This window comes from Aptenodytes patagonicus, chromosome 16 (genome assembly GCF_965638725.1).
Source record: "Aptenodytes patagonicus chromosome 16, bAptPat1.pri.cur, whole genome shotgun sequence".
In the NCBI taxonomy this organism is placed as follows: domain Eukaryota; kingdom Metazoa; phylum Chordata; class Aves; order Sphenisciformes; family Spheniscidae; genus Aptenodytes; species Aptenodytes patagonicus.
Genome location: NC_134964.1, coordinates 10,261,062 through 10,283,040, shown reverse-complemented (window position 1 = coordinate 10,283,040; position 21,979 = coordinate 10,261,062). Strand labels below are relative to the sequence as shown.

Here is a 21,979-nt window from a genome sequence, read left to right as displayed (position 1 = left end):
TAATTTGACAAAAATATAGTATATTTTAATCAGTTGCATAGACTGAAATTTCATAGTCTTTCCAATTGTTCACATTAGCACAGATACCCACATGACTTTCTTAGCCCTAAGCAGGTTGTTTTCCAATATATGTTTAATTTGCAGGCATTACAATAATTTCTGTCCAGTTTTAACACACCTACAACATTTTCAATCTCTCCTGGAATGTCATATTCCTCTTCATCGTCAGCTTCATTAGCAGCAACTGTCATCATTTGATTCTGCACAACTGAACCCTGAGCTTGCAGATTGGCAGCCAGAGATCGACAGCCACGCTGGTATCTGCACAAGACACAGACACAGTTAATTTATTTTTCTGATTTAAGTTCCAACTGAAATAGGTACATACTGTCATAAAGCCTGCTTGTCAAGTTACTACACCTCCTGGTGTACAGCTCTCCAGTTCTTTAGTGGTTGCTTTAAAGGAAAGGGAAAAGTATCCCATTCTCCTTCCTCCTGACCCAGTTGTCTCTTTTCCACGCTGAGAAAAGTTAGACTATTTAAATGGTTCCTTTTCATTACCTCTCCCTTTACTGTTTCAGTATAACCTACTTTCCACTGCTGACAACAGAGGCAAAATTCCCATGCCCTAAAAACCTCTCCAAAACCTAAAAAAAAAAATATTAATAAAATCAACTTATTAAAAATTGTTTTTTAAATGTTAAAGCTAGCTCAGTACTTTCTGCCCAAGCTGTACTCAGATATTTAGCCTGTGGTGTAGGTACATTCTTACAAAAGATATACTTTACATGCTAAACTGACTTTTGCCATTGGGCAAGGTACACACTCCACCTAAAAAGAATTTTCTATGCCTAAGGACGTTCTCAAAAGTTGGTAAAAGAAATACAATAAAAATAGTCACCAAGGGAGCCTGCAATTTTAAAATATCAGTGCGAGAAATCTAAAAAAGAGTTTGCCCTCTGGCAATAACTAAAACCAGACACCAAAACCTGACTAATATGCAAAACGAAAGTGGGATTGCAAACCACTTTTCCCCTGTGAACTTTCTATCGAATCAGGGTAGAACTATGTAATGGAAAAAGTTATGTTCACTCTCACAAAATTGTACCAAATCAACTTCAGTAACAAAGGTCGCTGTCTTCCCATCTTTACCAAGTTATGCATTAAATAGGGACAGGCTTGTGTAATGTGCAACATGGAAAGTCAAAAGATTTGGCTTGTCACAGCACTAGTTTACTATACCAACACTGAAAAAAACTACAAGAAACTAAATACAGTGGAAGAAATCTACTTATTCCAAATAGTGCAAACGAAGAATGTGTTCGTTCCCAAATAACACGGGGATTTCTTTCTTTCTCTTTTAGGGGAGGGGAGGTTAGGAGGGCAGAAGGCCAGTAGTCAAATGTATGGATTTAGGTATTTTTAAAGTTTTTTGAATGCTTTTGTTTTTTTTTTTAACTGTTTCAGCTTTAAACTAACCTCCATTTTGCTACCTTCGGTTTCACAAATGTCAGTCCAAGTCGTTGAACAAGTTTCATCCCTAGCTTGCGAAGAACCATCTGATTACTTTCTGACAGCTTGCAGTTATCAAGACACTCAAGTACAGTAGCAGCTGTAAAAGAAAATAAACACGCTAGAAAAACTGTTCTTAAAAAAATCTCAGTAAGAAAATTTTGTAAAGTTTTGAAAGTTCTTTAGAAGATTTAGATCTTTAAAGGTATTGCTGAAATGCAAATGCCTTATTACCTACTTTCTAGTAGGTTTGACACTGGTCAAACAGTGGTAATATCCTTCACCTACCAAACAGGAAGGATTGCTTTAAGGATTACTTTTGACTATGAAAATTACAATGAATCTAGATTCTGAGAGTATTTATGCCTCTAATTCTCACTGGAAGCAACACGTTCAAGTATCTTTCGGGTCTAAGAATTTCCAGTAGTCTAACAGAACCAGGAGTCAGAAAATCTAATTCATTTACTCTGCAGCCAGTTTCTGCATACTAAGAAAGTGTTCCCTTTTCTCATTTATTATTTTCAGGCAGCACCAACTTAACTCCTCCAGCACAGAAATTTTTATGAGGAGGAAGGTCCATAAACATTTAGACATGAGAAATATTGTGTATGTGTAAACAATCAGCAATAAAACCTTTCATTTGGGCACATCAAAGGTAACAAAGTTATTTGTCCAGCAAAGTAAAAAAAACATAGACGAAAGGAGAATCTTGGATTAATGAGTATAAAGTTCCAGGATTCAAAATTTTCACAAGGAACACATTCCTGTCACAAATAAAATAGTCCTGTTGCATTTTCAGCCTGAAACAATTAATGATTGTTTTGAAGGCTGATCAGTTAGTTAACAGAGACTAACAACTTGGGCTCTGAAGGACCTATCATTCTTGCTATAAGCACTGCAAATATGGAATCATACTGGCAAAATACTCTGCAACCTCTTACTCCAGTCTTGTATCAAGGTTTTCAAAATATTAAGAGATCAAAGATATAACAGCTGTTTCAAAGTCTGAGAAATTGTAGAACATGACTTAAAATTCTTCTCAGTTTTTAACAAAGGCTTATGATTTATCCTGACATACTAAAATATTAATAAAATAATACACACGGATAAAAAGGGAAAGCCAGTAACAAAAAGGTAAAGCCAGTAATGACTATTACTTCGATACTTTCCAGCAACCTGGATTTTTTTGCAGTTCTAAAAGCTAGAGAGGCTAATGGTTTAGAAGGAAGACACTGCAGAAACATCAATATTCACAGATAGAGAAAAAATTACAAATATATAAATATAAGCCTCTTTCAAGTCCTACCAACTCTTGAATCACTAAAATATCTACAGACCCATGCAAATGGCTTTAGGACTAGTGCTTATTTTTAAATCAAGTTCTATGTTGCAAAAGATTTCAAACAGTGTCTTCCTTTGACATGTCTATTCTTTTCCTATTTGATCCTCAGATCTGTTATAACCAGTAATAATTAAAAATCTTTGATATTTTTTGTCTCTCACATTTTCTTCTCCCCAACAGTTTCTGTCTGAATATTTGCTTCTTAGTTGTGAGCATTCTATCTTTTCTATGGTAAATTTATTCGTTGGTATGCCCCTGATTTTTCTCTTATTACCAGACTCATAACTACTTAATATTCTTTATATATGCCATAAGCCAAAACATTTCATTTTACAGCAGGGTTAATGTTGTGAGCCAAATATCTGCTTTTCATAGCGATTATGACTATTGTGTTGTACAGTTGCATCTTTTAAATTACATAGTTTTGTGTTACATCATATTTTATCTAGCCTATTTATTATTCTGCTTCTCTGGTAGTCTTATTACTCTAAGCTTCCGCAGTGCTGTCTGCTATTTCTATGCAATGACATTCCTCAATATTTTCTGTTTGCTCCTGACCAGCTCTACAGCACATCTGTCATTCCATTCTGTTTGTCTTCACTATCTTATCTCCATCTTTACCCATATCTCAGGCATTTTGTAAGGAAGCGTCTGCATCTCAGACTTAGTAACTGGAAGAACTAAACTGTTTCCAATGCTAGATCTACAGTTTCTTCTCGGAAGTCAAAATAATTCCATTAAGTGAAATCAAAAGCATTCTAAAGTGAGTTTACATCACTGCTTCATTCCCATGAATAGCACAAACCGCATTTCTGGTGCTTTGGCAAGCTCCACAAAACCAACAAGGTCTTTTGTAGTGTTTTGTAATTAGCCATCATCTTTCCCTACCTCTCTTTACTGCTATCAATAAAAAACAAGCTAGTATTTTGCAGTCAGTTCTGACCATATTCCAGGATTCACCATGAGATGAATACAATTCCAACATGCAGCTACACTGTTCAGAAACTTCTGTGCCGTCCTTTCAGGTACCTGTCTATCCCTAATTGCATCCATTATAATCTCTTTTCACTAAAAACTTTCTCTCATTTCAACAATATCACTACATGATTCCAGCTGGGTCCGGTACACAGCAGGTTCTTTAAACTTGGGTTTTCCAAAATCCTGTGCTTACATTAAAACTTGAAGATTTTCTGAAAAATTTTCAGCAGTAATTTGTATAAACCAGTTTATGTTCTAATGAATTTTTAAAAATATTTTCCACATCTGACAGTTTATATGTTCTGTGTTCAGCTCCTGTATTATAGCAATGGCCAATGTGACCACCTGCCAAATTCTTTGATGAGCTATTCCAACATAACATTCCCCAGTTGCATCTGCTCCTCCCTCACTTTGTCATCTCTTCATTTTTTCCCATCGTTTTGCATGCTTTATAACTACCCTGTTGATTTCACTCGTACAGCACCACTTGTTATCAGTTTAATCTTTCTTTCCTTTTTTTATTGGAATGGCTTTAAAAACAAAAATAGGGATATTACAAACTTACCATATGGTAAACAATCTTCTCTTTTGCCATGTTTAAATAACTGTGCCTACAATTAAAATAGGGAAAATAGACATGAGAATATGGAGATTCTAAGGCACTGTATATCAAGCATGTAGTTCTAAAATTCTTTTTAATGTTCTTGCAATAATCTGTAGTGTTTGCTAATTTAAATAGCATAAAAGGAAAAGGGTCTCAGGGTGCAGTTTTACTTCTTTGTAAGTTAATGCAAGTCAAGGATACTGCAGCCCAGCCCTCCCCTCCCCTCCATACAATCACACAGGCAGCCAACTCAGGGAGCTGAGTTGGCCAAAAAACACTCAAGAGAGAATGAAAAAAAAAAAAAAAGAAAGGAAAGAAAAAAAAAAAAAAGCCACTGGTTTTCAGCCAGCTCAGCTCTCTGAACCATCCAGCTCCATGCTTGGTCACAGGAGCTCAACGCAGGTGCAACGACAGCACCTATTATCTCGAACAGCTCATGTTGCTTTGAACGTCTAAAAAGTGAAGCAGAATTTGTAGAACATGAATAAAGGCAGAAGAACTAGGGGAACTCTGTATCCTGTTTGGGACTTCTGACAATGAACATCTCCAAACTGAACAAGCCTTGCTTATAATTTAGACAACACAGCACACAGTATACATCAACACTTCGGTCACTGCTAAGAAGCAGGACAGGTGGACACATGTGAGCGAGCTTAGTTATTAGTAGCAACCACACTCTGACAGACAGGGGACAGTACAGGCTAAACTGCTGAGTATTTTACCCTGTTTCTCCAACAGCTTTTGAGAACTCCATGTTAAACTAAACAAAACCAGCTACAGAAATCTCTGATTGTAAAGCCTGCTACAAATATACCTCCAACAGGCAAACTTTAATTCCTGTGCCAAGGGATTTGAAGCGAAGAGCTTCCAAAATAATTTTATATACAATTAAATATTCCAGTAAGATTAAGCCCCAGCACTACAGTGAGACAAATGGACTATTAACACCGAACAAAAACATGTTACACATGTAAAGTTTCCTCAGTTCACTTAGTATGCATCAAAACTACTGTGTTCAGTCACTTATTTTTCCTTGCTTTGTCATTCACCAGAAGAAAAATCTTCCTCAATAAACACGCCTAGGAGTTAAACAAGAACAGACTTACCTTAAAAATATGTACTTTCTCACACATACCAAATACACACATGCCTCCCGTACTGCAGGTGTGGTTAAGAGCAACAAAGGCAATAAAAACACCTTTAGGCTATGTATCCCTTCTATTTTGTTTTGTTACTAAATTGCATTTTAGGATCCTAAATTAGTACTTCTGATCAGCTCTACTACAAGCTAAATAGGGGAATTTGAGAATATATATCGAATTATTTAAGATTTTTAATGTTTTCATGTGTAACTAGGCAATTGTAAGGCATCCTTTAAAACCTACATTTACAAAGCAGAAATGCTACAGAACTACTTCAGGCCCTGAAGAACAGCTAATAGAAATAACTACAACACAAATGGTATAAATATAGCATAGCTTTTATCAATATACCGTATCAGTATTAAAAAAAAAAAAAAATTTCCCACTAACATACAACAATACTCTGCTTGTATTAAAAAGCCTAAAGAAAAGATGACAGAAAACCTGCAAATCTTTGGTATAATTAAAAAAACTAGAGCACCTCTAAAATTTTTCTGCCTCTTTGCTGAAACATGCAAAAGCTCATTTCTTCATTACTTTGTTCCTGTGCTCTGCTTTAAAAACCTGTCAGATGGTTTCTTCACAAGGTTAGCAAGTTTGTAGCAGATGTTAGGAGATACTGCAGCACCTTACCTTCACAATTACTTCTCCTTTCTGTATAAAAGCCCGGTGAAGAGCAGATGCTGTTTTTAAGGCACACACGGGCTGCCTCCAAATTATTGGGATTATATTCAAGCATATTCAAACAAAACACAGTATAATTCCTGAAGTAGTGATAATGTAAAGAAACAGCTTTTCAATATAGCCTTGAGAATGCTCCTGGACAAATGCATTTGGATGTCTACCCTCACACTTCTCAGCATACTGTCTGGGAGCTCCTGCAAAGATGGAATAGAATCCTCAGAACATCTCCACATTTTCAGTCTTACATAGTTCCCAAATTCTGGCACCTTTCTACAGGCTTCTCCATGAGTTTTCACAACCTCAAGGCCAACTCTGAATTCAGTTCTGACTCCTCAGGAAAAACGTAACTAGAAGGTATCACCTCTAAGCAAGACGTGGGAAGAAATTAACCAACAAACAAGCAAGAAATGAGAAAACTCTTCAAATATTGTACAAGAATTTTTTCAATGCTTTTCTTAAAAAAAGAAAACAGCCTCACTCACCTATGAGTCAATTTAGAACACTGACCTTGACAGATTCCATTTCACACATTTCTATTATTGTCTGAACAAAAAAGTGCAGCATACATTGTTTCCCTACAACAGTTTCACTACATACGTAAATAACAAACTATTTTCATAACTGATTTTCAACACAGAACATCTATTCTCAAACAAAATACTGCAAGAATTTATAATATACGTTCAGATGTTAAAATCATCATAGCGACTGCTGTAAATCAATTGAGATATGGATTAGGGATGTAATTTTATTGACACAACTTTTTAGGGGAAGTAAAAATTAACCAAAGAACATCACAGCTACTGTGTTTGAATTAATAACTAAACAAAAAAAATGGGACTTAATATTTACATGTTTTTGTTCAACAGAATATGTTACCTACTGATTTTGGAATAAACACAGCTGAAAATGCCAAATGTTTGAAAGGAAAAAAAGTTCTGTTTGCACCCACTAATGTACATTGCAGGTCAGATATAACCTTCTACCAAATTATTGGTGTTTCAGCAAGTGATATATCAGGTATTTCTCTGTATCAGAGAAAAGTTTTAACAGCCATTTTTACCAAAAAAACAGTTTTTATAGAAGTGAATAGGTAAATAACCAAACTGTTGAGAACTACTCTTCAGATATTCAACACAGCAGGAAATCCAGTGTCTGGGGTTTTTTTCTGACTGTAGCAATGTGAAGAAAAGAAGTTTTCATTACTTGTTTATGAGTCAAAGCATGCAAAAGCATTCACAAGCCCAGGTTTCCCAAACTTTTGAGCTTACTAGGTCTATGTTCCAGGGGAAATAAAACAGCACATTAACCGATGTTGGCCTTTGGAGGAGGGAAAACAAACAAACAAACAAACAAAGGTATGTATTTTCTTCTGGCATGTGCTACAAACAGTCATGCATGTAAGGCAAAGTTACCGTCTCAGAAAAATCCTGCAAACCTAGAGCTTACAGGGGTTATACTGAAGAGTACATGATGCATGAACACAACACATTAAAAAAAAAAAGAATATAGAAAAAAGGACAAATTAGCATTACAGTATCCAGCTTAAACTTCCTGCCTTGAAGGAAGACAAACATCCAAGGCACACCATTTGAAAAAATCTGATACAAACAAAATAATTAATAAGCTTGGTTTGCCACCTGCATAGATATTTTAGTGTCAGCAACTAACAATACTGAAAGTAAGGAGCCTGTCTATTGGAGTATCCAGGCAATCAAAGTTACGCCACGGTCTTCTTCACTTTAATGGGGACATACAGCACACACCAACTTACCCAACCTGTTGAACTGTTGAAAAGTATGTGACTCCCTCTCTTATAAATAATTAAGCCACCTACAAATTAGAGAAAATCAGTGGTGTGCAAGCAATGACGACTGTCAAGTCTGGTTTTGCTTTAGAAATAGCATGGTGCAAGGAAAACAAAACCTAGTTTCTTAGTAATCACAGAAGAAACACACCACACCTTCCAATTGTCTGCATAACCCAATTTAGGCCCAACCTTCATGAGATATATCAAACAGGATCATCTCCAGGACATGTTCCCCAAGCTATACAAATCACCATTAAGGGTGGCCTGACTGTTTGGTAGCAAGTATATCTTCCTGCCGAGCAGGAGACACAAGTCTGAATCTACCCTCTGGTTGTAACCAACCGAGTCAAGGATTGGGAGGATAATTTCAGCCTCTACGGGAAGAGAAGAAAATGATATCTTTCATTACTCTGGAGCACCCCCTAGTAGTCACACAACATCCAGGTCCAGGGAAAGCCATCAGCCATCCCTGCCTCCAGGCCAGGTGTGGGGAGGTAAACAAGGTGAGGGAGGACATGCTGTCAGAATAATAAGTTCGCTTGAAAGTAGAGAATATTTAATGCATTATATGTGCAGCTAATGGTAAAATAGATTAGTTAAAGCCCTTGTTCTTACGACATCTTCAACACAAATAGTACTCCTTCTGTAGGTCACGTATTTGTCAGGGTATTGATAATGTCATCATCAACATGGTAATTAAACTGAGAAGCTTCAATACAGAGCCCAGTTAAATGGGTGGCAAAAGGAGTTCTTTTTTCGTAAGATCTTAGTTCTTTATCAGTTGAAAGCCTGAGAAGTTTAGACTAACACATGGACAGCTAACAGGATAGTTCCTTTCCATCTTAACAAGACTGCCCAAAAACAGATTTGAAATACTTGGAAGAAAAAAAAATTAGCAGCTTGAGACAGCACTATATTCTAACAGCAAAACGAAACCATCTTATGATAACAGAACTTCTGAACCTTGAACAAACCACAAATACTTCTGAGATTTTTCCTCCTCACCAGAAGTACAGACAAGGCCACAATAGCATACTCCATGCCGTTCAAAAAGAGAGGAGATACAGTATTACCAGAAAGAGGTCAGTGCCCTTGGTATCTGCAGACATAATATTTTTTTCTTCTCCTTATATCAGCACTGCTTTTTGTACATCTTTATCATCAAACCACTAAGCAACAACAGCTTTTTAAAAAAGTAACGCCAATAGACAATCCTAGCATCACTAATTCTTTGAGAATGCCAAAAATATAGAGACTTGGGAAACATTCTATTTGGAAATATTCTATTTTTGTGCCTCTGGGTCTGAAAGAATAGAGTTAGAGAGTTCTTTCTTCCCTGGAGCAAAATTTACATAAGCATGTAGCTATTGCTAAATAACTTTTGCATTAGAGACAGCTCAGGGAAATGCCCTGTTCTTAAGACTCTCGAGTTTCATCAGATCACTGTGTAGGGCGTTTTATTTTTTTTAATTATTACTCACACTTGTATACTGAATCACTTATAAAACAAATAAGGTTTAATAAGTTTCAATGCCCAAGGCTACCTCAACATGATGACATCTCTGTCACGCAAGAACTGGGAGTGCTACACCCTGCAGCAATAACTAAAAAGCTGTTTGATATAATGGCAGGTTTAAAAGCAAACCTCCAGACCAAGAGAATTTAAAATGCAGATTCTTGAAACAGGTTAGAAGTTTCCTTCAAGTAAACAAATGTTATAAAAAAAAAGGTAGCAATTTCTTATCAATCCATTTCTTATTAATTTATAATCCTTCAAATATACAAAGTATCCAAGCACAAAAGTGAATTTAATTCAATAGTGCAACGTTAGTTTCAACAAAAGAGGGCAGTTTTAAAAACTGACTCTGAAATACTGCAAGCGAAGATTCCTGCTAGTGCACACCTGTTGTGAAATGATGTATTTCTGACGACAGGTGTAAAGAAAAAAAAAGAAAAAAGCATCAGTGGAATTAAAATGTGTAATGCAGGCTGCGTGTTTCAACAAGAATCATGAAACAGTAGTACTTGTTCTACACATAATGCTGAGCTAGATTAAACAGTAGCATACCTAATCACCAAGACTTAAGGCCACGAAGAGGCAGATCAAAGTGCAGCAACATCGAACTACTCATTGCATACCTAACTTGCAGTTTCAGTTCATTGAAATGCAAGAGTTTCACATCTTTTTAAAACAGTTTTGCCATGCCAATCTCACTACAAGCTATTTCCTAAATGCAGATCATAAACAGCATAATATCATAATCCGACTAAAATCCACACTGTTAGGGGCTACCCTAAACTGATCTGATGAAGAAAGAGAAAGACTTTTTATCCCCACCCTGGTGGGTTACATTCCTGAAACCTGCCTTGCTGTACAGACCAGAAACTGAAAAAGGGTCTTTTTTCTCTTGCCTGTTCAGAGAGAAATGCCCGGGCAACTACAGTTTGACTCTTACAGGAACAAATTGCTGGAGGAATGTAAGGGCAAAGAATTCTGAAGCTTGCTGACACAAGTTTTAGTTGTCCCTCATGATGATGTGTTCTGCTTTACGCACTTAGCAATTACTTATTATGATTCTCTTAGAATCTTGTATGTTTAAGAAAAAAGGTTTACTTATTTTAAACACTGCTTTTATTTTCAGCTGATACTTTCAGTTTAACAACATGCTAGTGATACAAGTGTGTTACAAAAGTCTTAATACTAAACTCTTGAAATAAATATTTCCTACTCCACTTAAGCACGTCTGCGTACACACATACCTGCGTACGTATCATTCTGAAAACCTTTATTCCCTAATGACATAATTCATGCTTACATTGTAGTAACTGAAATTAAAAATTGAAGACTGAATGCAAGCAAAGGCTTTAAAAATTCAGTCTGCTCATACCTACCAACCGGAACAGGAATTATGAGCTGTAGGACACAAATAAAACTGGCCTGATAAATACTTTCTCCTGTCCCACAGAGGAGGAAAAAATCATATAAATGCAAGAAGGCAGGCTTCTGCTTCCAGGTATATTGTATCGCATTCTAGTTTCGATTCTGCTTGTTAAGTATTCACCTGTTTCGCTTAGTATGCACTAATGAACAGGTGGATAGAGCCAAAGCCAAACTCAAAGGAATTATGACAAAACACTAATGTATTATACATCCTACAGGTCTCATCACGCACCCAGAATGGCAGTCAGTCAGTCTCCCTTTCCAGATCTGACAATAAAATGATGAAACATCATTCTGTCTTTTGAAACATACTGCAGTGCATACAAATAATGCTTCCTCCTGCTTAAGCAGCAAGTCCTAAGTTATTCTAAATATAGATCATTCCTTGTATCTTCTGATTTGGAAGAGCTGCTAGAGAAAAAAAAAAAAAAAAAAAAACACCACACACCACACACTTGTTCCAGAACTTTGCTTTGATGTTTAGTAACATACTGCATACAAGTCCTCATAGCAATTATTTAAGAAGAGCTGCAAAATTATGCAAATTATAGGAACTCATACAAACACCAGCAAATCCTTAAACCTGTACAAAGACTGTTAAAGAGCATGTCATCTGACTTTGCTTGTGCTACCTCAACTTTGGCCAACAATAAAAACATGAAGGAACAACTCCACCCACACAAACTCCTCCATTCCACCCAAATACATTCGGACATCAAAACTGGAACAGATACCAGAACTGTTATTCAAGTATTTCAAAATGCACACCAACACTTTTAAGGGTGTAAAACTACAAGAAAGCTTTTATAAAAAGATATTCTTCGAATGTACAAGAGGAGTGCTATCATATAGAAGTGGTTCAGGTATTAGAGATTTTTTCCCATCCATAGTACATAAATTTTAAAACCCAAAGTAAGAATTTCACTCTTTGAGTCATAAACTATTGTTACTTCACAAGGTAAGGAGCATTAAACAAAAAACTTGTTCAGATTAGCATGCAAAACCACAGGAAATAGTGCATTTTTTCAGACTACTCAAAGACACTGTCTAACAAGTTTAGGATGTCTTATTAAAACTATTGAGAACAGTATTTTAGTTGAAGAAGAATGGATACAGCTTTCAAGAATCACTTGCATTTTGGTTACTAGTTCTGAAAAGTCTAGGAGGGACCACTACTATATCAGAAGCCCAACCTCTTCATTTTGTATAGTTCGAATTATTTAATTTATTTCAAAGGTTTTGTTCAAAGCAAAGGAAAAAAAAAAAAAAACCACAACACAAAAACAAACCAAACAACCCAAACTGAATTATGAAATGACTACTAATATACAATCAGGTATTTAAAAATATTTTTGAGAGTTATTTATCAGTATCTATACTGGTAACTTCACTTTCATTAGATGATGACAAGAATACTTAAAGAAACTATACATACATGGGAAGTTACATCTTCAAAACTGTTGTGGAGGAAATTCTAGCTACATATTATCTTATCCTTTTTTAATAAACAGGAATCTCTCTGTGCATTTGCTATTAAATGTCTACCATAGCAGTATCATATAATCATAAATACAACCTATATTTTAAAGGAAAAACAGTATTTACCAGGGCCTGGAGCATGCCGTTCATAACAACAGTCCCCTCCATGGTCTGGAAGGAGGATTTAGATAACATTGAAAGTGTCCAGTCCAGGAAGTCTGCCATCCTTTTTTGTCTGACATCAGGGCGGACAATAAATCTGTCACAGAAAAACCAAAACACTGCAGTTACTCATTTTATGACTCTCAATGAAAAATAATTCTTCCTGCTATTCAAACTGGCTGCAGTTCCTAAAAGCAATTCTCCAATGGATATTTTCCTAAATCACTGAGGGTGGGAACACTCCAAACCATCTTATGTTAGCCCTTCTGTTTCTGAGCAAGGCTCTGACCCAGAATTTCACTTTCACTTCAAACCAACCTATAGACTTGGATTCTAGAGATTTCTCATCTTAATTGTAAAGCAACAAACTTTCCAAAGGCCCCACATAGAAATTATTTCCATTAGAATGAGCGAAAAGCTGAAACAAATATGAGGATTCTCCATTCTCACCAAGAAGAGCTATTCTGCAAATCTGAAAATTGGTGCAAATCAACAATTGGTCCATACTGCACTGTTATCAGCTAGGTCCATAAAGAGTAACCATCAGTGCTGTATTTGGGTTTTTGGATATTTGAAAAGGTCAAACACCTGTTATTTAACACACTGGATGGGTCAAGAGATGCATTTTTACCTATCTTACAGAGGGTGAAAGAGGTTCATCATGGTTAAACTACTTCCCTAAACCTATACTCAGTCATCATCAGTGCCAGCCCAGCTACGCTTAAGGCATCTGCTTCAGTTATCTAATTTAGTATTATTAGTGCCGAAAAATTAAGGTCCTGTTCCAGCAGCGATTCAGACTACATTAAGAAACTTTGTTCTCAATGCAATCAAAGGAAACAAGGTACATAATACTTAAAAAAGGATGCATGCAGAGCCTGTATCTAGTTACTTTATACGCCTACAAATTAAATGGGGAACTGCACCAAGAGCTAACTAACAAGGAATATTAAATACAGAGAACACAGGAAACAGTGAGCAGACACGTGATCACTTGAATTGTCTTCAAAGGCAGTATCTATTGTGTTCAGCAACAGAGAAATGAGGATTTGGGGAAGGGGTTAGTTGAGGGGGGGTGGTTTGTTTTACAAGAGAGAAGCAAGGACAAAGCCTTGCTTTGCACAACAGTGCAAGTAGCAGAAGTAACCTGTAAAGTAGATGAACTGGTTCCTAGACCCTCTCTCAGCCCAAAGGAGTTCAAATCTTAATTTCTCAAAGGAGTGCCCTAACCTCCAGACTAGAAGCAAGATAGGGATAAGCCTCATCTCCTCCTACTGCAACCAGGTCACTGAGCAGACAGAAAAGAGAATTCATAAAACAAACTCCAGCTCCCTGGCCCTATGAAAAGCAAATTACTTTGGAAAACAGGACGTCTTGGATCCTGTTGTTTCTAAACTTCTTTTGAAACTCATAGGCTCGTTAGAGCAGGAACCAGAACCCAGACTTCCCCTCTCCAAGGAGTTTCCTACTCAGTGTGTCAGCGTGTTACAGAGTTACACTCCTGTATCTTATCTCTCTGTCCGTCCTAGGACTTTTGTATTTCTGCCTACCTAACAGTCTAACTTCAATAAGATGAAACAGTGATGTCATCTCAGAATAATCATGCCTGCTCATTAAAGAACTGTTTTGGGATGTGAACGCAGTGAATTTAAGTGCACCAAGGCCAAAAGGCCTTGGACCCAGGTCTTCTAATTCCTGGTGAAGTGTTTTAATCATTAGGCTATTTTGAAAATGGTGTTTTCATAATAAACTAAATAATCATAAGTACACTAAATAGTAATTTCGCTCCCATTACAGTCTTACACACCTTGATGCAGCTGGTACTAGAACAAGCTTAATGTATTCTATGACCTTATTTGTTATGAATATAAGCTTTTAATAAAAATTAATTCAGCCAATAAAATGGAGGTGAAGACATAAGACAACTGCTAAAAACATGCCTGCATAGTCCCCTGCATTAGGATGCAAGGCGCTTATGAAATCCCCCTGAAATCCAGGGCTGAGCACTGCATGAACACAAAAGTTTTACTGAATGTAATGCTGTAATCAATCACATTACTATATATATGCTTCCACTAGTAATTTATTTTTACAAATACCCTGGAGTCCAAATGAAGTGCAAATTCAATCTGCATAATGTGATGAAAGAATCTTTTTAAATTACTGTCATCCTTACTTGAGAAGGCTTCCAAACACTGGATGTACCTTCAAGAGTCTACCACATTTGGTTGATTTGGGTTTTTTCCCTGGGTTTTTAGGAAGTGAAGAAGATAAAGGGCACATTCAGGCACATATGAATGCTCAAGAATAATTCACTCTATGTCACACTTTCACCTCAAATCCTTTGCTTCTGTCAACTTGTGACAAGACGGATTACCAATGAAGATAGATAAAAATCCTAGAAAAGCAACTTCCAGTTATCACTTCCAAAACGACTGCAAAAACTAATTAGGATACGGAGACAAACCTACATTCTGTCACATGGAAATAAGTATGTAACAGACAAGATTATTTATTAAAGACTATTCAAATGATTCATGCATTCACTTAAATTTTGCTCTGAAATATTTCAGAGTAAATCAGAAAAGTACAGGACTAGTCACCAGAGAACTATGATTCTAGTCTCAACTCCTTCATGAATTTTCCACATGACACTGTCAGTTCTAAAACAAAAAATTGTTTGTTTTGTCATCAGATTCAGAACTGTAGCATTATACTCACTAAATACAAATTTCTAAACCATGGAGTCCCACGACTGAAGTTCAGAATAAATTTAAAATAAGTACGTGGACTGTTATTTCCCAAAAAGACAGTTAGGATCTGCTCTACTGAATGTTATATTTAACAACTATTTTGATACAATTAATCCCACAAATTTTGTGCCTCTTAATCCAGAGCAAAATGTTAACACAGATTTTATTGTTCAGCCTAGCTACCCACATCCACTATCATCATTTCGCCTTGTTCACCCTACAGAGCCTCTGCTCCTGTAGCTACACTGGCAAAACTATGTTGGCAGAGCCCCCTAGTGTAGATAGAGTATATGCTAGTGTAAAGATTTGCTTTGAAAACAAAGAAAAAAGAAAAGAAAAACCAAACGACAAACTGAGCTGACTAAAGTCCTCTTCCGCTAGAATATATTGGAATATGTACTGTGATATATACTGGAAAAAAGATACGTGTGTACTAGCACAGTTTATGGTCTTTGTAATTTATTTTCATATGCATCACAAATGAAACTAATCTCCACCAATGCACTAGGAGAGGAAAGAAAAGATACAGAAGTTCATTATTTCAAATTTATAAACAACCCTAGCATCAGTATTACTGAAGCATGCAAAAAATGTCAGAACAACTGCATCTCTGGCACAAATTGTTCCACGTCTGAACACTAACCATGTAAAACAACGGGATTTAGAAAGTTCCATTATCCTACACCTGTTTCATTTGATGAATTATTTGACAACAGTAAACCTAAGAAAACAGAAGTATTGTTTTCTAGATGAGAGAATGAAGAAAGTGACAAGCAGGATATTAAGAAAAAAAATTCTAGCATTACTATTTCCTTTTACATCACTTAAGTACTTCTAGGAAACATCAAGCCAGTAGTATTAGATACCAATTCTCTATTTACCATGCAATACACTGCAAAAACCAGCAGCAACGCAGAGTAACTGTATCTTTGTGAAACCTTGTAGCACAAACCAGTCCCTAGAAGGCAATTTGAACAGTATCCTGTTAGCAGTATCACCTGTGACACATACCTGTTCCTCTAGTAAGCAGAAGAAAACACAGCAGTTCCGATAAAAAACACACTATAGGATCTGACTCAAGCAAGTTTAACATCCCACATACAGCTGGCAACTTCCAGTCCTCCCAACGCTATCATCAGCAGCATGTCAGACTAAAAAATAGCAGGGGAAATGGGAGCTAGCTTTTTTCCCTTCTGCCAAGAAGCACAAAAGAGACTTACTTTGAAACCAGTACAGCAGCTGCATCTCGAGCCTTGTCACTGACAACCAAGTAACACTAAAGGTAAAAGAAAACTAACTGTAAAAGAATTAATACATGTAGATTTAATAACAACTACGTAACAACTTTGTACGTGAATATACTACTTAATACTTATCATTACAAATATTATTATGATTACATATATTATGTAATTATTATGATTACAAACTGAACTTAAGATCGTAAAAAATTAAATTTCCCATTTAACAAACTATCTCGGACAACAAAGTTCCCTTCTAGTGTCTTTCAAAGCAAGTTTACCTTTACTGAAACCTTAACTTAGTCATATTTGTGCTCCTACATGCCTACAAGTGATAAACCACTTAAGTGCTGCAAGTGTCTAAAGCATAAGCTGTTCAGGTATTTGTGGGGAGGGGGTTGTTGTTTGTTTTTATCTTAAAGGGATGACAAGTTAGCCACTTCGGTTTACGCCTAGTGAAACTTTATTATCTTTGTTGAAAATTCTTCATGCAGCCATAGCTTCCAATGTTACTCATCCTGATCAAACGCTTATTTCCTATATAAATCATCAAACTTGGCTTTCAGAAAAAGCTAGCTAGTATTTTCAAACACTAAAAGCTGTTAACATAATCAAAGGTATGCATTCATATCAGATAGTCATAAAATAAGACAGTTTATTACTTCAGGGAAAACAAGTAACAGTCTCATCTGACACTAAAGCAGCAAAGAACATACTGAAGATTCCAAAACTATGGAGAAATTCTTTACCAATTAGACACAGAAAATATGGGCTTAAATAATATTCTGAAAAGACAGTAATTTATTACATATTGAAAGATGAATCCTAAGAAAAATATCACAGGTTTGAAAGTATCACAAGATGTATTATACTTACTTTTGCTATTTTAAGTATGCGATCCATTGTTGGCATACGAGCATGCCCTTCCTCAGAAATAATATTTCCATCAAAACGGGCCAGATCAAAAGGAATCAAGCATATCATGGAGAGCCATAATAAAAGCATATAACGAGTTTCCCAAGTCTGGAAAAGAATGGTAAAACAAAATATGCACTCCATTTTCTGGAACATATTCCAACAAAGTGCCTGGAGCCAAACTATCCACCGGCTCCAAGGAACTGTCAAAGTAAGATGATGAAGAAAAAACTCTGAACCTGAATGCTCTGAAACACCAAAGGAGACAGAACTACAAGAGATTCCAAACAGGAAAACTGTAACAAAACTAATGGACCCTCCCCTCTGAATCTGAAATCTAGACAAGTTTATTTCCTTCCCAAAGGAAATCTGCATGTTGCCACTTTCCTGTTTTCTCCTTCCCTCAGCCCATTTGTGGCTCCAGTCACAAATATGAAAGAAATATGTTCTTCTTCCTAATTTCTCATGCATTGCATTCAGGGGTTTACTAAAACAACTTTAGATGCGTTTTGAAAGACAGACAGACAAGAAGGAACTTTTACAAGCTTTAAAGCTGTACAGCTACATCAACAACGGCAAAGTGGTCAGAAGTGATAATGTTTATTAAAAAATTATTTCCATTTAGAGCAGCAATACAATTATTGTCTTCATATCCATGATTTTCGTTACCTATAATACATAATGATCTCTCTTAAAATTCATCTATCTTAATAAACTTTCTGGAATTCTTATTTTTCCTTATTCAAAAATATAAGAACATGAACTACGGTATCTTGGAGTCAGACTCAATGATCCTTATGGGTCCCTTCCAACTCGAGACACTCTATGATTCTATGATCTCAATCCATGCTTAAAAACTCTTTGCTTAAATATTTTTTCGAATCAGAATTCTTGCCCAGAACATTCTCAGCCAAATAAAACTTTAAATCAAGACACATAATGAAGTGGTGTCGCGCTGTTTTTCAAATTGCAAACAGGTAGGAAAAAATCTGAAATTCTGTGTCATTTTTCCACAGCCAGGAATATATTATCAAAAGGCAAAAATCCAAGCGATTCATGCCTCATGCCATAATTGTGCAATTCTCTCCAATCTTCACCTCCCTCCTTTCAAAAGAAAAGGGGAAAAAAAACCCCAAAAAACCCTCACAGATCTGAAAATAGATATCGGGGGGTTGGGGGAGAATAAAACATTTTAGTTAATTTTCCTTGTTTAATTTCATATCTTCTTCATTTCCTCATCAAAATAGAAGTTCTCATACCAACTTTGACAAAACCCAAAGGTTTAAAAAACAGCCTGTTTATATTAAGAAATAGGAATAAATACATAAAACCTAAAATGCTCTGTTTCCTGTGATTTTACTTTTATGACTTCAAGCTAAACTAACATGACCGTTAATGATATGCATAGCAGGAAGAGAATTTTTCAGTTACTCCTTTTAGAAGTTCAATATCTTTTACTGCCTTTCTTATTACTGTTGTTTCAATTAATTTGTTCCCGTATAAGAGTGGTTAAAGATTATACTTGCACCTCAACCGCCATCGCTTCTAAATCCTTAGAACACATCCCATGAAAGAAAAACACAAGACCGTTCCTTCAATAAGACATTTCTCTTCTGACAAGATGACTTTCATACTAAATCCAGACGTTCAGTTAACACCTGACAGGGTGTATCACTGCTTTATACACTGTTTTCCAGATTTTTTTCTTACATTGTTCACCAGCTTTTTCTGTATGAGACATAAAAGTTAAACAAAAAGTACAGCAAGTTCTCACCTCAGAGTCTTTTGGATTCTGGTCTGCAAGCATATCCAACACAGGCTGTAGATCACCTACTTCATGAGGAAACAGTGGGAGGAAAAGTTTGTACCCTCTCACCTATAACAGAAAGTTTCAAAATTTAGTAAGCCATCCGGCATCGTCAAGTACTGAGGAGCTTCTCGTATATGATCCTCATGTAGTAAGAACAATAAGGATATGAATTAAGGTCTTAAATACCTTGACATTTTTGCGTTTTTACAAACTTATTAAAAATTAATGGAATGGTAACTCTTTAACTTTAAAACAAGGGACCTCTGGACATTGTCTAGTCCAACTCTCCTGCTAAAGCACGGTCACCTACAGCAGGCTGCCCAGGACCATGTCCAGTAGGGTATTCAGTATCTCCAGGGATGGAGACTTCACAACCTCTCTGAGCAATCTATTCCAGTGTTCAACCCTCACAGTCAAAAAATGTTTTCTTATGCTCAGATGGAAATTCCATAATCCATCTCATTCTTCATCATACTTTACTCTTCTTTTTAACATTATGACTCTTCTTTTATCACTGAGTATCTCAATATCTGCAATTTTTGTTGCATTCAGACCTTGATTTTTACTACCCTGGATCATTAAATAACACAAGCCATCATGAAAATCATAAAAAAGAGAACTAATCTTTCACAGTACAGTTTAACACATTTCATTGCATTACTTAGACAATTATTTATTTATTTTACTGTTTTTGAAAATGTGAAATTTTTTAAAGTTATTTAAACAACAAAGAAAATATTGGAAACTTACACATTTCACTTACAGAATGTAAAATTTGGGGGGTTTTACCTTTGTAATGATGTAAAGAAATTTAAAAGCCAGGTGAACTAGCGGGGGAGGAGATCCACTGTCCCGTACTATATCCAGCAATGAATTCATCATCCACTCTAATGAAATGAGAGAAAAAAAAGTGAGAGTACATGCAGTTAGCTTACAGTTTCTCATACTTCTAATAATAAAGAGGGAGATAGTAGTCATATAAGTAATATCAACCACAGCAATCTTGTAATGCATATATGGACCTTTTTAATTTAACAGATTTTCAAGTATATACACAAAAAAGTATTTAAAGATGACATTCCTACCTAAGTGGCGATCCAACAAGTGAGGTTGCTCCTGGTATTTGTCCATTATACCTGAAAAGGAAAAGATATCTGTAATAAGCTATTCAAATTAAAGACTCTTACAGGCATTAATTGTGAGATACACCCCTGATTCTAGACAGCTTTACCTTAAGATTTCAGTACCCTTGAGCTAAGTGCTGCCACCACCTGTAAGCGAGGTCCAAAAGTAAGAAAACTACAGAGAAGTAACTGTAAGAATACAGTCTGCCCACTTCCGTAGTGCAATCATTTACCTACATTGAATCATAAACTCCCTTCCAGGAGTCTCTCAAATTACTGTGGACAAATCCCACAGCTAGATGAAACAAACAATCACTCAGTTTGTTGCTGCCCTTCGCTGCAGAGCTCTTTGTGGCTCTCCTTTCCTAAGCGCAAGTTACCAGCACACCATTTCCGATGGAACTCTGCAAACAGAGAACATTAAACCACTACAGGCTGTGGCTGCTCCAGGTGTACCAGCTTTACACTGCACTCTTACCCACGCAGCAACCAGAATGCTGCTTTACACCTTTCTGCCTTGCTGTTCACATCATCTTCATTAACATATGGAATCCCACTTACTTTTACACACTGTTCTATTTGTTAGCATGTCAAATTACTGACCGTCTTTAAAAACACACACACACAAAGATATCCCAACAACAAGAAGTGTAGTAGCATGACACTTTTCCAACCCTGAGGCTAATACAGCCATGGGGAAATTCTCCCTGGACACACTGGGTTTCACCACAAGGCTATCTTCCTTCCCATGCCTGGAACATATTTAAAGATGTAGTTCCACCACTGAGGATCTGTACTGAAACAGGGTATAGGCATTGCAAAATTCTTATCTCTTTGTTTTGAGATACCTTACTATAGCAGAAGGAAAAAAAAACGTAGTACTTTGCAAGTGAAGGTGGTCTTCGCAATTCTCAGAGCTAGTTTTTTTACTTTGAAATAGAACACAGGAAAATATTCAGCAAAGAACAAAGAACCCTGACACATTTTAACCTGGACAAATACAAACCATGGCTGTTACTATCTATTCTCCTCTAAACCTTTCACATGACTGACTTTATCTTGCTGCCAGTAATACGTTATCTTCCTTTTGGGAACTGATTTGAGGAAAGACAAATTGAAATTGAATATTGAAAAAAACTAAGAACAACTTGTCACAGTTTTTAGAAACAAAAGCATTTCAATTTAAACCTAAAATCAATGAAAAACAGCTACAGAAATGAGAGTTGGATTTGAGAAGAGCTCATCAAGTGATCCAGTATTATGCTGGAGATTGCCTGGGTCATTTTAGATATATGGTCAGAAAATAGCTTTTTAATTAGAAAACTAAAATATCTTAACCTCTCCTTTTCCTGTATTTGTTTCTCTCTCAAACAATTTTGCTCTCTATCCCCTTTCTCCGCTTGTCACTTCAACACTTAAGATTTAAGACATAACTCAACTTCAGCAGTGCTGAAGTTGACCAGTGGATGACACTGCACAACA

General features: G+C 36.2%; 1 protein-coding gene across 1 annotated transcript in view; it reads right to left on the bottom strand.

The window, feature by feature from the left end:
• The window catches only part of TBCD (tubulin folding cofactor D), a 134,531-nt gene that overhangs the window by 109,990 nt on the left and 2,562 nt on the right, over positions 1–21,979 (bottom strand). The window contains exons 3-11 of the mRNA XM_076353800.1: positions 20,459–20,509; positions 20,163–20,260; positions 19,338–19,439; positions 17,525–17,671; positions 16,628–16,683; positions 12,619–12,751; positions 4,398–4,443; positions 1,480–1,612; positions 179–321 (exon numbers count right to left, since the gene is read on the bottom strand). Of these exons, the coding sequence (XP_076209915.1) occupies positions 179–321; positions 1,480–1,612; positions 4,398–4,443; positions 12,619–12,751; positions 16,628–16,683; positions 17,525–17,671; positions 19,338–19,439; positions 20,163–20,260; positions 20,459–20,509 (909 nt within the window). The remainder of the gene's footprint in view (positions 1–178; positions 322–1,479; positions 1,613–4,397; positions 4,444–12,618; positions 12,752–16,627; positions 16,684–17,524; positions 17,672–19,337; positions 19,440–20,162; positions 20,261–20,458; positions 20,510–21,979) is intronic.